Here is a 15,339-nt window from a genome sequence, read left to right on the forward strand (position 1 = left end):
CCCAGCTTTAACTCCAAACTTAACACACAGATATGACAGTGGTATCGATCTCATCAAACCCTCTGAAAGAAAGCCAAAACATGTGTTGCCTAAATGACAAACTATGCTGAACATGTGATTGAAACGTCCCCTGTTTGAGTCCAGCTGGAGATCCATTTTCTCATTTCATACCTATCCTTACTGTATCCTTTCTAATAAAGACAACAAATATCACAGTTGCATTGGAATAACTTCTGAAGCTTGAATTTTGGATAACTTTGATCTTGTTTCTTTGTGACCGAGGCGAAGCAGCAGAGGCTAGCAGACGACCACACTACTGTCAACAAAACACTGGATACAGCCAGAGGCTTCATCTCTGAAACAAAGAGGACTGTGGTTGAGGTGGATGCTATAGTTCAGGTGAGGCCTACATAACTGTGAGGAAACGATGGCTGTCAGGAAGACAGCCATCATAAGCTTGGGTCAACAGTGAGAGTGGAAAAATCTCCCTGCTGCCCAATAATGCTTAGGTTTTCTTGATAGCTCACTGAAGAAGAAGGTCATGATATAATAGACTGTGATATGGTACTGCAATATCTCTGGATCCTGCATAGAATTTAGTCATTAAAATTCATTCCGAGATGCAGCTTATGTCAGATTCTAAAGCTGGCCAATTTAATTTGGAAACAATTTGTGGATTGCTTAAGTTTGAATAAGCTGTGTTCTCAAACAGCTCTCCCTTTTTAGTCCTCCACTTCAGGTATAAGGATCCTGTGAATGGGACATAAATATAAAGCATTAAAATGTCATTGCAAATTGTATGTATATGGATCTGTGTGTTTGCATGTGACTGTACAGAACGTGACCGGTTACCATGCAGCAATCGATGGCGCCAGCCAAAAGCTGACAGAGAAGACTGAGAGACTCTCTCTGTCTGACAGAGATCTGGTGCAGAGGGCTGACGAGCACGCTGAGGAACTGGAGAAACAGGCCAACCAACTGGAGGAGTGAGTACTAGACCTATTAGTTACAAATAATCAGACCGATGAAAAGAAAGCAAAAGCATCAATCATTTCTCAAGACTTTTCTAACTAGTCTGTGGCACTAACCCCGAAGCCCACTGGATCCTACTAAAGATATAAACCTTTAAAAATTAAATATACCATCTGTTTTCATTTAAAAAAACAGCTCAATAACATCCTGAAATGGGACTGTCATTTTGAGAAAACTTTTCTTGAGGCAACATTATATAACTTTTTTTTACCATAAAATAACATCTTCAAAATCATCATGGTATAGTGTTTTGTAATAGGGGTGAAAGGTGTCTCTGTCACAGCCACTCCGCCCCCCTATCGCTTGTTTCTGCAGTATGTAACTTCAGTGAGAGGGTAGGCCAGGCATGTCCAAAGTCCGGCCCGCGGACTTTGGACCTCTGTCAAGCCTCTGTCATAAAATCAATAATATGCGGCCCGAAAGCAAAAAAAAAACAAAAAACATATGTCCAAAAAAAGCAATTTTATATTTCACCAGAAGATGGCAGCAGACCTGTGGCCGCACTCTAACCGCGCGACTCTTGACCCTTCCAGCCCATTTCTAAAATGCAACTGTAACAAAAAAAAGAAAAGTTGACACTGAGGGCCGCCGCTTCCAGTACAAGTGGAAATTGGAGTATTTTTTTTCTGAAATACACAGCAACTGTGTCTGCCTAATTTGCCAAGAGGCTGTGGCTGTTTTCAAGGAATTCAATATCAAGAGGCACTACCAGACAAAGCATGCTAACTACGACAAGCTAACTGGGAACGAACGCAGTGACAAATTGAAGCAACTGGAAGCTGTTTTAACGGCACAGCAGCGCTTTGTCACAAGAGTCCGTGAGTCAAATGAAAATGCCAGAAAGGCAAGCTACGAGGTGGCAACGCTGATTGCCAAGCACTGCAAACCTTTTACTGAAGGTGAATTTATAAAAGACTGTGTGATGAAAATGGTGGAGAAAATTTTTCCTGACAAGAAGCAAGAGTTTGCCAATGTTTGCCTGAAGACGTTTCATCTGATATTAAGAGACAGCTTGAAGCAAAGGGAGCTGAGTTTGACTTTTTTTCGTTAGCCTGCTCAGTTATTGATTTTTTTGAGAGGAGTGGACAATGAAATGAACGTGAGCGAAGAGCTACTTGACCTCCAGAGCCTTAAGGGCCAAACAAGAGCAACAGATTTATTTGTTTCTGTTTGTTCCGCCATTGATGACATGAAACTGCCGTGGAATAAAGTCACTGGGATTATTAAGGATGGCGCACCTGCCATGGCTGGCACGCGAAGTGGATTATCAACCCTCATCTGTGACAAAGTCAGCGAAGAAGGAGGTAACGCTATAAAACTCCATTGTATTATTCACCAACAAGTTCTCTGCGCCAAACATCTGATGTATGATCATGTCATGAAACCGGTAATTAAGGCTATTAATTATATTCGCTCCAAAGCCCTGTGCCACCACCAGTTTCAACAGTTTCTACTTGACATCCAGGCTGAATACGGAGATGTTGTTTATCACAACAACGTAAGATGGCTCAGTCGGGGGTCTGCACTGCAGCGCTTCTACTCTCTTAGGGAGGAAATCGGACAATTTTTGGCAGAAAAGGGACACCCGATGCCAGAACTATCTGATCCTGTTTGGCTGGCTGATTTGGGATTTTTAGGTGGCATAGCACGGCATCTGAACGTGCTGAACACGAGCCTTCAGGGGAAAAATGCAGTGGTGAGCGAACTGTATTCACACATCAAAGCCTTTGGGACCAAGCTGCAACTTTTCCAAAGGCACCTGTCACAAACGCAGCCCAATACGGCACACTTCCCCGCGCTGCAGGAAATAATGACCAGTTTTCCACAGAACAATTTCAGTGCGCAAATGAGGAGATATGCAGCAGACCCCTGATCCCTGGCTGAGGAGTTTCAACAGCGCTTTCAGGATTTTGCAGCTATTGAAAAGGAGATCACGCTTTTTTCTTCTCCTTTTTCCGTGGACCCCGATGACGCTCCAGACCACCTGCAGCTGGAGCTCATTGAGCTGCAGTGTGACGCCGAGTGTCGGAGTCGGCACCAACAGCTCCCTCTTGTCAACTTCTACCGCCAGCTGGATAAAGGCAGGTTTCAAGAGATTCGGACATTTGCTGAGAAAATGCTGAGCTTGTTTGGCTCGACCTAGAAGAAGGAGAAGACATTCTCGGTTATGAACTTTAACAAGAACTGCGTGAGGACAAGACTAAGTGACTCTCACCTGTGTGACATCCTGCGCATCAAAAGCACTGTCTTTGAGCCAGACCTGGCCTATTTAATGCAGTCGAGATCCCAGTATCACCCTTCACATTAGTGCAGGCAAGTTGTTTGTTTAGTTATCCGAGGTGAATAAATTCTAAATTCACTCAGTGAATTGTTTTGTTTTTTTTGTGATGATCAAAACCACAATTTTGAATATGCACTGAGTCTATGGCCCTCAATGTTTTGTACTTCTGAATAAGATAACAGTTAGTGTTGAATTTAGGAGTTTACAGTGAGCATTTAACAGTGAGTAATGTGCAATGTTTCAAATGATGTTTTTGTGATCAAATGTTTATTTAACAAGAATACAAGTTACAACCAAAAAACATGACTCATTAATTGACAATAGAGACAGTACAAAATTGACTGTTTCAAATGATGTTTAAGCTTCCTGAAAGTTTGCTTTTTTCCCGAGGCAGACTTGCAATAAAAAATGTATTAAATAGTTCATTTGCATTTAATTTTAATGGTTCAAAGGATGTCAGGCTGAATGGTCGGCCCCTACACATATTTACCTTACCAAATCTGGCCCTCTTTGCAAAAAGACACCCCTGGGGTAGGGTCACAGCGTTACATACATGTTTACTTCAAGAGACAAGTTTTCAACTACGTTAAGGTGTAATGACTTTTGTTTATAGTAAGCACCTACATTATGTATGACAATTTTTTATAGATGCTGGATTTGTATTTACGTCAGTGGTGTTGCACTCAGAAACTTTGGGGGGTGCCAAATTGCATAAAATGCCAATTTCTACATGCTTCTTTAAACAGGAGTACTGTTTATACTACATTTGTGGGGAATAATTTTCAGTCCCTGATTAAGACAAATTTGGCACACTAGCAACACATTATTGTCATAATGTCAGTGTTCTGCTGGGAAATCTTGGGTCCTAGTATTCATGTGGATGCCACTTGACAAACATCACCCACCCAAACAGCGTTGCAGTGGCTGGGCTGCTTCTTCCTGAAGTCGACAATGATCTCTTTGGTTTTGTCCACACTCAGGATCAAGTTGTTATTGCTACACCAGCCCACCAGCCCACCAGCTGCTCCACCTCCTCCCTGTAAGCCAGGTCGTGGTCATCCCTGATGAGGCCCACCACTGTTGCGTCGTCCACAAACTTTACAATGTGGTTGGTGGTAGCCCTTGGGACGCAGTCGTGAGTCATCAGAGTGAACAGCAGGGGGCTCAGGACACAGCCTTGAGGGGAGCCTGTGTTGAGGGTGATGACACTGGAAGTATTCTGACCGACCCGCACTGACTGTGGTCTTTCAGTGAGGAAGTCTAGCAGCCAGTTGCACAGGGGGGTGCTGAAGCCCAGGGGTCCCAGTTTGTCTACCCGATGCTGTGGAATGATGGTATTAAACGCTGAACTGAAGTCCAGGAACAGCATCCGGCCCCTGGAGCATCTCCTCCAGAGGCCGGATCTACTAAGATCCCAAATTACTTGTACTAATCTGCTTTCGCAATCTAGAAATTTGCGTGTGGAGTTTGCAGGTGATTTACTAAGAGTGATTGCGTTAATGACAACAGGTGCAAACATGTTGGAGACATGCCTATTTAAATGAGGGTTTAGCGTGTTTCATGGTTTTCAGCATGGCGAGTTTGAGAGAGCGAAAGCGCAAAGTGAAATTCGACCCTTTGGAATTAGAAGTGTTGGTAGAGGAATCGAATAAACATTTCAATGAGCTGCAGCAAAGGAATCTGACGGTCGCGCAAAGGAACGCCGTGTGGGAGAAAATCGGTGAAAAAGTTAATGCTGTTGGAAAAAACAGGCAAGCAGTGGATGAAGTGAAAAGGAGATACCAAGACATCAGAAGAAGAACAAAAGAAAAATTGGCGTATAATAATATAAATATAATAATAATAGTAAACTTGCAAGGAGTTTTGTTATTGCAGGTATTGCGTGACTCCTTCTAGTAGCTGGCTCCAAATCCGCTCTGAGTTCCTCCGACAGCTCCAAAATGGCAAGGCTGGATAGGCGACACGTTCTAATGATAGTTTCCTCATTCATTCCAAAAATGTTCACACGAGGGTGAGAAATGCGTTCTCGGCATCTCCTTCCATTGTTTCGATGTCAACAATAACGGCAGCCATGTGTGCGCAATTATGCATACAAACCGTTTGCACTTCCCTTTGAGACGTGTAAAAAATAGACGCAGTTTCTATCGGCAAAATTGCTTTCAGGTTTGAGAAATCACTTTGCATGTGCTAAATTAATATATTTACATTTTCTCCACCCACAACGCGCACAATTGCATGTAAACGGCCCATGTTGCATATTCATTGCTGCAAACGTACTTACTGAATGCATACGTGCTATTTTGCACCTTTGACAGACGCAACCCTTTTTGCGCACTGTTAGTTAATCAGTTTGTACATTTTTTTGCGTGTGCAAGGAGTTTGCACACGTTTTAATACACGCGAACCTTTAGTAGATCCGGCCCCAGGTGTGCAAGGCTCAAGTGAAGAGCGGTGGAGATGGCATCCTCAGGGGTCAAACGTGGCAGGGAGTCTGGAGTTGATGTGCTCCTTTACCAGCCTTTCAAAGCACTTCATCATAATAGGAGTGAGTGTGATGGGCCGGTAGTCATTGAGTGATGTGATTTGAGGTTTCTTTGGCACTGGGATGATGGAGGCAGTTTTGAAACATAATGGGACTTTGGCTTGTTAGGACACAAGCCAGCTGATCTGCACATTCCCTGTCAGGGCACGGATCCTTCCGTGAGTTGACACTCCTCAGAGACCTTCGCACCTAAGCTATGTCAAGGCAGAGTGCCTTTTCATCCTGATGGGGAACAGTTTTCACAGCAGGAGTGTTGTTTAGTCCCTCAAACCTCCCAAAGAAGTTATTTAGTTCATTTAGGAAGTCCAAGTCATGGTCACACGCAGGAGGGGCAATCCTGTAGGTGATAGTCCGTATGCCTTGCCACATATCCCTTGTGTTAGCGGGATCATGGAAAAAGTATTGGATTTTTCAACTGTGAGCACACTTTACTAGTCTGATGGCACGGTTCAAGTTGGCTCTTGCTGTTCTCAGTGCCATCTCGTCGCCAGACTTGAAGGCTGAGTTCCGTGCCTTTAGCATTTTGCGTACTTCATCAATCATCCAGGGTTTTTGGTTGGCCCGGGTGGTGATGGATTTGCTAGCGCTGACGTCCTCCATGCATTTGTTGATGTAGGCTGACACAGACATGGCATACTCATCTATGTTGATGTGATCGTTGTAAGTGGCAGCTGCTTTAAACATATCCCAGTCAGTGCACTCAAAACAGTCCTGTAGTGCCTCCATAGCCCCCTCAGACCACACCCTCACCTGCCTCACTGTAGGTTTTCCTCTGACCAGCAGGGGCTTATATGCTGGAATTAGCATAACAGATAGATGAGCCAAGAGCCAAGATGGGGGCGTGCGGCTGCTCTGAATGCATCTTTCATGGTGGTGTAAGCCATGTCTAATGTATTTACTCCCCTAGTTGCACAATCCACATGCTGATGGAAATGTGGGAGAACTGACTTCATGTTGGCCTGGTTGAAATCCCCAGCGACGATGAAAAAGCCCTCAGTGTGAGTAGATTACAACTCACTGATAGTCCGATAGAGAACTTTTCACGGCCTCTTTAGTGTCAGTTTACATTCATCTCAAGCTCAATGTCCAGTGAGCAATGGCTTGAGACAAATGTCACGGCAAACACAACCCTGAAGAAAACAATGCTTTTATTGGACTCGCTCATCTAGGGCTTCCAGGGCTCATTCGCCGGGCATGTTCCAAGAAGAGCGTTAGGCTGCCAAACTAGGTAAGGTAACTGGGCTTAACTGTTGTCTCGCGGCCCTGGCACTGCCCTGGTCCGTCATTCGGTCAGCCCGCTCTCTGTGCCCCGCTCAGCGTCGGTACGGTAAGTACAGTTCAATTGTTAACAGTGATACACGTGGACAAAAACTATAAACCAACTCCATGGGTAGAAGGAAGGGCCCCGGCCCTCTCAGCCCCGGCAAACAAAAACTCTCCGGTTCACACACCTGCTCCAAAAACCTCCAGTAATTCCTCCGGGCCGCCCCTTTTCAAACCACCACCGGCTCTCGAGGTAAGCCCACCCCCCTAGCCTAACAGCCATGCAGGACAGCCAATCAGAATACAGTGTGTGCCGTGACACAAACTTAGCATTTATACAGCAGTTGTTGTTGATGTAAATGCATAGACCACCCCCTCAGGATTTACCGCTGCGTGCGCAGCTCCTGTCAGCACGAAAAGTAGCCAGTCCCTCGACGCTGACAGCATTGTCCGGGATTGATGAGTTTAGCCATGTCTCTGTCAGAATTATTGCTCAACAGTTCCTCATCTCTTGTTTACTTGTTAATTCCAGCTGCAGATGATCTATTTTGTTTTCCAGGGAACGAACGTTTGAGAGGAAGATAGGTGGAAGTGGTGTTTTATAGGGGTTAGCTTTTAGCTTAGCTGTTAGTCCTCCCTGACAGCCGCCCTTCCGCCCTCGGTCACACCGCCTCCGCTTGCTCCTCTGTCGGCTTGTGATGATAGGAGCATCGATAGCAATTGGGTCTTGTCGGTGTAGCACTCAGTCACAGTGCCTCCACTTGCTCCTCTATCGGCTTGTGATGCTAGGAGCGTCCATAGCAACTGTGTCTTTTCGGCGTAGCACTCTGAGGCTCCCGATACACTCCCGAGAAGTCGTGTCTATGAAGCCGAAGTCACTGGATGATCGTAATTCCAGCAAGAGATGGCGGTCATATATTCATTTGTAGAAATTTTTGCCTGTTTTTGGCATCTTAGGCGGCAGATTATTGATATAAATATTGTAAACTATCATGAGCCAGTGTAGCCACAGCTGGACAGGGGCGCCACCATCTTGGAGCCTGAAATAGAAAACAAACCTCCATGGATTAAAAATTCATAATAGAAAGAGTGATAATCAGCCTTGTTTGTAGTTCATAATGTCTTGTCAAGAGTTCTCTTTTAAAACGGCAGTCTAAGGGGAAAATGCTTTTTGATTTTTTGCTGCAATAGTGCGAGTGGCCACCATGCCAGATTGGAAGTAAGGCTGAGCGGCATCCTCTGAGGCCTGGGTAGTTCAACCTCTAGCCCCATTCACACTGCCCTTTGAGTACGGGAATCATGTGCCGATTCTCCGCATCGTCCTCTGTGTGAAAGTTTCAGATGCGGAGAGTGGGGAAAGTTTTGCTGCGGCTCTGTGGAGGTAGTATCAGAGCGGCAGTAGAGGCGAGCCGGTGTCTGTGTGAATGGATAAGCCGGAGGCGCCGAGCAGGGCCGTGTCAATCTGATGGTGTTCACGGTCTGACAGCTAAACAGATCCTTCACTGTTAAATTAAAGAGAAATGACCCACAAGCAACGTAATGTGGTAACTGGTAGTGTCATTGGCTACTTACACGAGGAAAAAAATACCACAGTTACACGTGGAGAAGCCTCTGTCATCCTGTCTGTCCTACCAACCCCTGGCACAATGTATATACTGACGTGGCCATGTCCACCACCTTGAGTGTGAGCTCCACAAGCTCACGTCCACCATCTTGCCACTCTCTCTCACTCACTCAAACACACACATATGCTTGTTTGTTGGATGCCTGAGTGTGCCGTAGTGTTTAGTTGCTGTCGCTGAATAATAGATGTTTATGAATTGAAGTATTACTGACGATTGATCGAGTTTGCTAATGATAAATTAACTATCATACTGTACAGAGCAGTTGTCTTTGATTCTTTGTGCATATGTTTTGTGGTAAAAGCTAGTTGTGACAGACAGTGTTCAGATTCATCTCCTTCTCCTTGTTCCTTTAAATGTTAAATATTTCTACAAATATATACATTTTAAATGAACATCCTTCATGGAGACTGTTTTCCCATTTGGATATTGGTCCCTGATTCCAGGGTGGTGCCTCGTACTTATTACTATTAATTAACTATTATCATAAACTAATATTAACTATTAATTTTGTTATGATTATTAATGATAATTACTATTAATAATGATTCATTGCTAACCATAATAACCAAACATGCCCTACCAGCGTACCAGCAGTGTTTTCATGGGATTTGTTGACACTAACAAAAATTTAGAACATTAGAGTTTTGTTTTTTTTTGTTTTGTATTTCGAATATTCACTCTTCATTCACTTTACCAGCTAGTTGCGGGTTCATCAGAGCTCTTTCTTTTTCAAAGAACACCTCCAATTGTGGGTCCAAACCAAAACATAAAGTTGTGGTCACAACAATGAGCTGAAAGATTGCTAAAATGTTATACACAGCCAAGGAGACCTGAAGAGTCACATGATAATACTCTGTAGGTTTGTGACTACGAGCAACCTTTTTGCGTTACACCCAGTCATTTAATCAGCTGTTGATATAAAAACATTGATAAGTGAAACTTGAATTCAATATTATTTCCATGAGCACTGGGGATTCTTGATGGTAGTATGCACAATATGGCAACGCTCACACTAGACTGTAACATCCATCATCTTGTCTCCTCCAGGGATCTGAGAGAGAGTGATGCCAATGGCTTTGTGCAGAGAGCCATAAGTGCTGCCAACGTCTACAACAACATTGTGAAATACATCGATGATGCCAATATCACCTCGCTCACCACCCTCAACTTATCCCAAGGAGCTGAAGATGTATGTAAAATTTCTGAAATACACAGCATGCATACACTGTATTTCACGTCTATAGCTTTGTTATGTGCTCTGTGTTTTAGGCCATCACTGGGATCAATGTGCAGCTTGGGCATCTGCTGACACGGAGCAACAGTGTTTTCAAAGAGTCTGTTTCATTGCACTCAGAGCAATTTGGTATGGGGATTTCACTGAAAGAGATATCTGTCAAATATATTATATTGGATGTCCCTTTGACAGTTACTGTATCTCTCTATGTCAGAGGTAGAAACTGAGGTGGTCGACAAGTTGAAATACATTGAGGAGACCAAGGAGACCATGGATAAAAACACCAATAAACTTGCAGAAATAGTGGAAAGTATTAATGGAATTCATAAAGGTAAGACAATATGTAGTTATCTTAAAGTGACAGTGTGACGTTTGCTGCCAAACCCAGAGACAGATGAGAAAATTTAAAAAATATCACATCTGTGTGTCAGTACAGAGGGAGGTCGGCACTGTGTTTAGCCTAGCTTAGCACAAACAATGGAAGTACTTGCATGGCAGCCTCTTTCATCAGTGTATGAATATGTGTGAATGGGTGACTGTGACAAGTAAGCATTATAGAAATCCATTTACTCTTTATCACAAGAAACAACATTGTTGCCGTTATGTTAAAGACATCTATGAACTGTGGTGCAGAAATGCCTACTGAAGTTAGCATGCTAACCAGCTAAACATTGCCCATCCTGTTTACCATACAGCGTTGATTTTGATATAACAGAATTTTCTCTTTCTCACCCTCTGCATACATTTTTAGACAGGACACCGCAGCGCCTAGAGTTCACCCTAAAGGTGGCTGAGGGAACTCTAAACCGCTCAGCAGAGGTACTTCAAAACATCACCCCCATCACCAGTAAGGTGGAGGAGTGGGCCAGCAACATGAGAAACAATGAATACTCTACAGCTGCTTATGAACAGGCCGTCTTGTCTGCTGGGGAAGCAGGTATCTTAACCACTTCAGTGTGTTCTGCAACACATATGTACATCTTGGATATTTTAAGTAGCTACCATATAACAAACATGTATTAAGCCTGTTATGCATTTTCTCACTTTCCCATTTCCTTGTATATCCTTGTATGTCATCCAGTATAAATTCTTATTTCCTCTTATTTGATGTAATTTACAGTTGACAACCTGAATGTGCTCGTTCCTGAGCTGTTGGATAAGCTGAAGGTAGTTGAGGAGAAGAAGCCTGTCAACAATGTGACTACCAACATCATGAGGATCAGAGAGCTCATAGCCCAGGCCAGGAGTGTGGCCAAAAAAGTTCGTTCATTCCTTTGAACCTGATTTCAACATGCTTGATTTCGGAAAGTCAAATCGTGCTCCCTTTTAGACGTGTTTCCCACTTACTAACCATTAAGGATTCATGCATAGAACAAGACCAAAAAGTTTTTTTATTGCATGCCTTAAGATTAATAGACATCCATTGACTCTGGCTAGCTAACATTACACTTGGAGTTCCAGTGAGTAATGAAACTCAAAAATCAACTTTTCGCATTGGGATTGTAGGATGCATCCGAATGCGTCAGTTTTTGACGAATTGGGAATGACACTCAAAAATGTACTTTTCTTACAAATGGCACCCTTAAGTCATTCTGGTTTGCTTTCTACCCAGGTCCAAGTGTCCATGAAGTTCAACGGTCAGTCCTCAGTGGAGGTTCATCCTCACAGCAACCTGGAAGAACTGAAGACAGTGACATCCATCAGCTTGTTCATGAGAGTGGACCCTGACAAGGATCCCATAGAGGACCGTTTCATCTTATACCTGGGAGACAGAAGTGTGAGAAATCATGGGAAAACCAAAATGGTTGCTTTGCCATTTGGGTTAATGAGTTACTATAAAACAAATGCCTACCAGGAGGAATTCAGAGTGAATACAGATGGAACCCATTACATCAAGTAAAAAAGCTAGTGCATCTGTTGAGTATGTGAGTTCTACTTAGCAAGGAAGTGTTTTTGGCTCAGATCTGACGCTGAAACTTCACCAACTTCCACCGAGAGGCCCAGGGCAAAGATGAAAGGCAGCAAGCAGCTTGTGGACATGAATACTTTGTTGTGGTCATGAAGGCAGGAATGACAGGCTTTGAAATCACACAGTTGCCACTTTCAAAAGGTCTCCAAGACAGGCCTGTGACATAGTGGATGTGTGCTCCTTTAAAGTTGGAGTTCATTCACATAAATAGTGTTTTTTTCCCGCCTACTGTGGAACAGAAAACAGTGCAGCTACCCAATGTGAGGCCTCTTTGTTCTCTTTAATGACACTTCATCTAGTGATTTCACTGCCACTGTAATTAATGCAGTGGCATTTGCCTTGGTTTTTCACTGTGGAATAATAGCCTTAGCATGCGCACTATTAGATGTCGAAAATGAAGGATGTTGGTGTTCTCGATCCTTAAGGTGACTTCACATAAAATATTATCATCTCCATGTTGGAAACTCATGCAGCAGTAGTGAAGCATTGTAAAATGACAGAACAAAGGCCATGATGGGAAAATGAACAGGGTAGGAACTCACCATGATGCAACATATGATGAGGTTTTTCTGCTGTTTTTGCTCACAGGGTAGAAAAGACTACATGGGACTGGCCATCAAGAATGACAACCTGGTGTACGTGTACAACCTCGGGGGTGAAGATGTTGAAATCCCACTGAGTTCAAAGCCTGTCAGCCAATGGCCTGCAGTCTTTAACTACATTAAAGTAGAGAGGTAATTCAATTTAGGTTTGAACTTTAGGCCTATTGCAAGAATCACTGGGACAAGAGGCACATATAATTGATTTAATAAAACTTGTCAAATGATTTTTTCAAACAACTATGATTTGAAAGAATGTGGAATGTTATGTGTTACTGCAATCAAGGACAATACAAATATAAGACAAAATAAAACAGATCAACAGAAGTGTTGGCATAGCAATGAGCAAGAAAGGCAGTGAAGAAGAAGAATGTCAACATGTTTGTTAGACCTCAAGGATACACACAATGGGATTTGGTGAGTAATACTGAATGAAGACATAACTTTTGACTTTTTAAATTAAAATCCAAAGACCACCTTTAATTTATAATGTAAAATATCATTATCATCAGGGCTTGCCAATTTATCAAAATAACTTTGATAAAACTGAGAATTTTTCTTGTTTCTGTGTTTGTTTTGTCTTTCCCATTTTCTTCTTTTTTTTAGACTGTGATTTTGATTGGTCAGTTCAGTATTTGCTACAGATATTTTCTTTTTTTGCCTCGGGCCTCTTTCCAGGTTACTATCCACAAGTTAACATCACCCACTATTATTCTCCAGCCTATCTTGTTCGTCACACCCCCTTCACCAACCCCTTTTAAGTTACAGACCACTTTGCTTCAGCATAGCTTTGCTCTGATAACACATCTTTGGCAGCTGTTGTAACAATTTCCAGCAGCACTACCTGTAGTTCTGTGGTGTTAAATTCTTCTTCCTACTCTTGGTAACATTTTTGAGAACAAACCGTAATGGAACACATAGCTTTATGTAGAACTTTGGAAGCACTGATTATGGTAATGATTGTGTTAATGATCTGATCTCACAGTAGATACAGATTGATGCAGCAGCCAGTTGCACCTTCAAATTTTGCTACATTGTTGGTTTTTTTGGCTTTACTGCTGAAACATGTACAGCCTTTGTCAGAAATAAACTGATCAGCATTGGAGAAGAAAGCGCAAGTTTTGGATTAAAAGCAGAATTTTGAGACGATCACTGTCTATGGCATCTTTTGACCATCCAGCCTGACCATCCGGACTGCCCCAGGGAGGAAGAGAGTCGTGATAAGAGTAATGCTAATCCAGCTTGGATTTTAAGGCTGCTCCTGGCTAATGTCCAGTGGCAGGAAAAAGAAATGGACAAGTGGGACACGCTGGTCAAACAACAGGAAGTCAGAGACTGTTGGGCTCACATCCTTAAAGAGACTAGTCTCCACCACAGCATTCTGGATCAAGCTGTTACACTCGACAGATGGACCACGCTCTGAGCTGACTGAGCGCACATGCTCACATGCAGTCAAAGTGGAAAAAGCAGACTGTATTATCATCACCATCTTGTTGCCACCGTTTACAGTCCCCTCGTGCAATTTAAAAAAAAAAAAACCTTTTGTGCTCTTTGCTTGCAGGCTCGGCAGACATGGGAAAGTCTTCCTGACCATTCCCAGTCAGAGCTCTACAGACGAGCAGAAGTTTATTCAGAAGGGAGAGGCTCCAGGCACTGATTCACTGTTTGACATCGACCCAAAGGATATAGTGTTCTTTGTTGGTGGTGTCCCACCAGATGTCAGGGTAATGGCTTTTCCAAACATTCCTTGATACAAATAAATCCTTATAAAATCATCCTTTTCTTCCTAAATGATGACATGTTTGTCTTTGTTTAATTACACAGCTTCCACCTCCTCTGAGTCTTGCTCCTTTTGTGGGCTGCATCGAGTTGGGTTTGCTGAACAACGATGTCATCAGTCTGTACAATTTCAAACAGACTCACAAAATCGATGTCATTACATCAACGCCATGCCCCAGGTACAGATTTGCATGGCCGTATTAACCAGTTAAAGGGAAAATAACATTTTACAGCCACCATTAATAACTTTAGTTAATAGTTATTTGACTGTTAACAGACAATGTATAAACATCAGCACCAACTTTATAATAACTATCTAAATAATGTTTAAAGATGAAATGCACAGAAATTTACAGTATTAACCATTTACAAAGTATTATAAAGATTAGCTGCAGGATTACAATTAACAATGAATATTGGTTTAGAAACCATTTATTAAGCAATTGTTTAACAGTCAAATCAAATGACAAAACCAACTCACTGATACTCAGTCAACCTGGCACTTTTGGCTAATTCAGCCCTCTCATTTTACTTTTTTTTTGTGTTACAGTATATGAGATGTATACAAATGTATTATTTGAAAAACAATTTCAAAATGTTGAAAGTGTTAAATGATGTTTCTTTCTCTGCCCTCAGGTACAAGTTGGCTTTTTCCCAGAGTCGTATTGCTAGCTACCTGTTTGATGGAACAGGCTACGCACTCATCAATAACATTGAGAGGAGGGGCAAATTTGGTGTTGTAACAAGATTCGATATTGCAGTGCGAACTGTTGCAAACAGTGGTGTCCTTTTCCTCATGGTCAATGGGGTAAGTCGAAAGACTACAAAAGACCTAAAGACACCTTTTGCACTGACATATAAGCACAAGTCTGACAGCTCAGGCTGACCATTTTTACAGAAAAAAATGACCATTTGGTGAATGTTGTGTCACTGTGACCCCTTATATGACAATATTTGACCTCAATGTACTTAATTAAGAGGATCTACAGAGAAATACCCACATATACACACACAT

At 42.6% G+C, this 15,339-nt stretch overlaps 1 protein-coding gene across 1 annotated transcript in view; it reads left to right on the plus strand.

Annotated features, from left to right (window-relative positions):
- Positions 1–15,339, plus strand: part of lama4 (laminin, alpha 4) — a 71,237-nt gene that overhangs the window by 35,835 nt on the left and 20,063 nt on the right. The window contains exons 14-25 of the mRNA XM_084377116.1: positions 283–399; positions 838–986; positions 9,791–9,932; positions 10,013–10,106; positions 10,192–10,308; positions 10,729–10,914; positions 11,098–11,237; positions 11,590–11,754; positions 12,535–12,680; positions 14,107–14,269; positions 14,370–14,503; positions 14,961–15,132. Coding sequence (XP_084233242.1) covers positions 283–399; positions 838–986; positions 9,791–9,932; positions 10,013–10,106; positions 10,192–10,308; positions 10,729–10,914; positions 11,098–11,237; positions 11,590–11,754; positions 12,535–12,680; positions 14,107–14,269; positions 14,370–14,503; positions 14,961–15,132 — 1,725 coding nt within the window. The remainder of the gene's footprint in view (positions 1–282; positions 400–837; positions 987–9,790; positions 9,933–10,012; positions 10,107–10,191; positions 10,309–10,728; positions 10,915–11,097; positions 11,238–11,589; positions 11,755–12,534; positions 12,681–14,106; positions 14,270–14,369; positions 14,504–14,960; positions 15,133–15,339) is intronic.

This window comes from Pagrus pagrus (genome assembly GCF_965226575.1).
Source record: "Pagrus pagrus genome assembly, chromosome: 16".
Taxonomy (NCBI): domain Eukaryota; kingdom Metazoa; phylum Chordata; class Actinopteri; order Spariformes; family Sparidae; genus Pagrus; species Pagrus pagrus.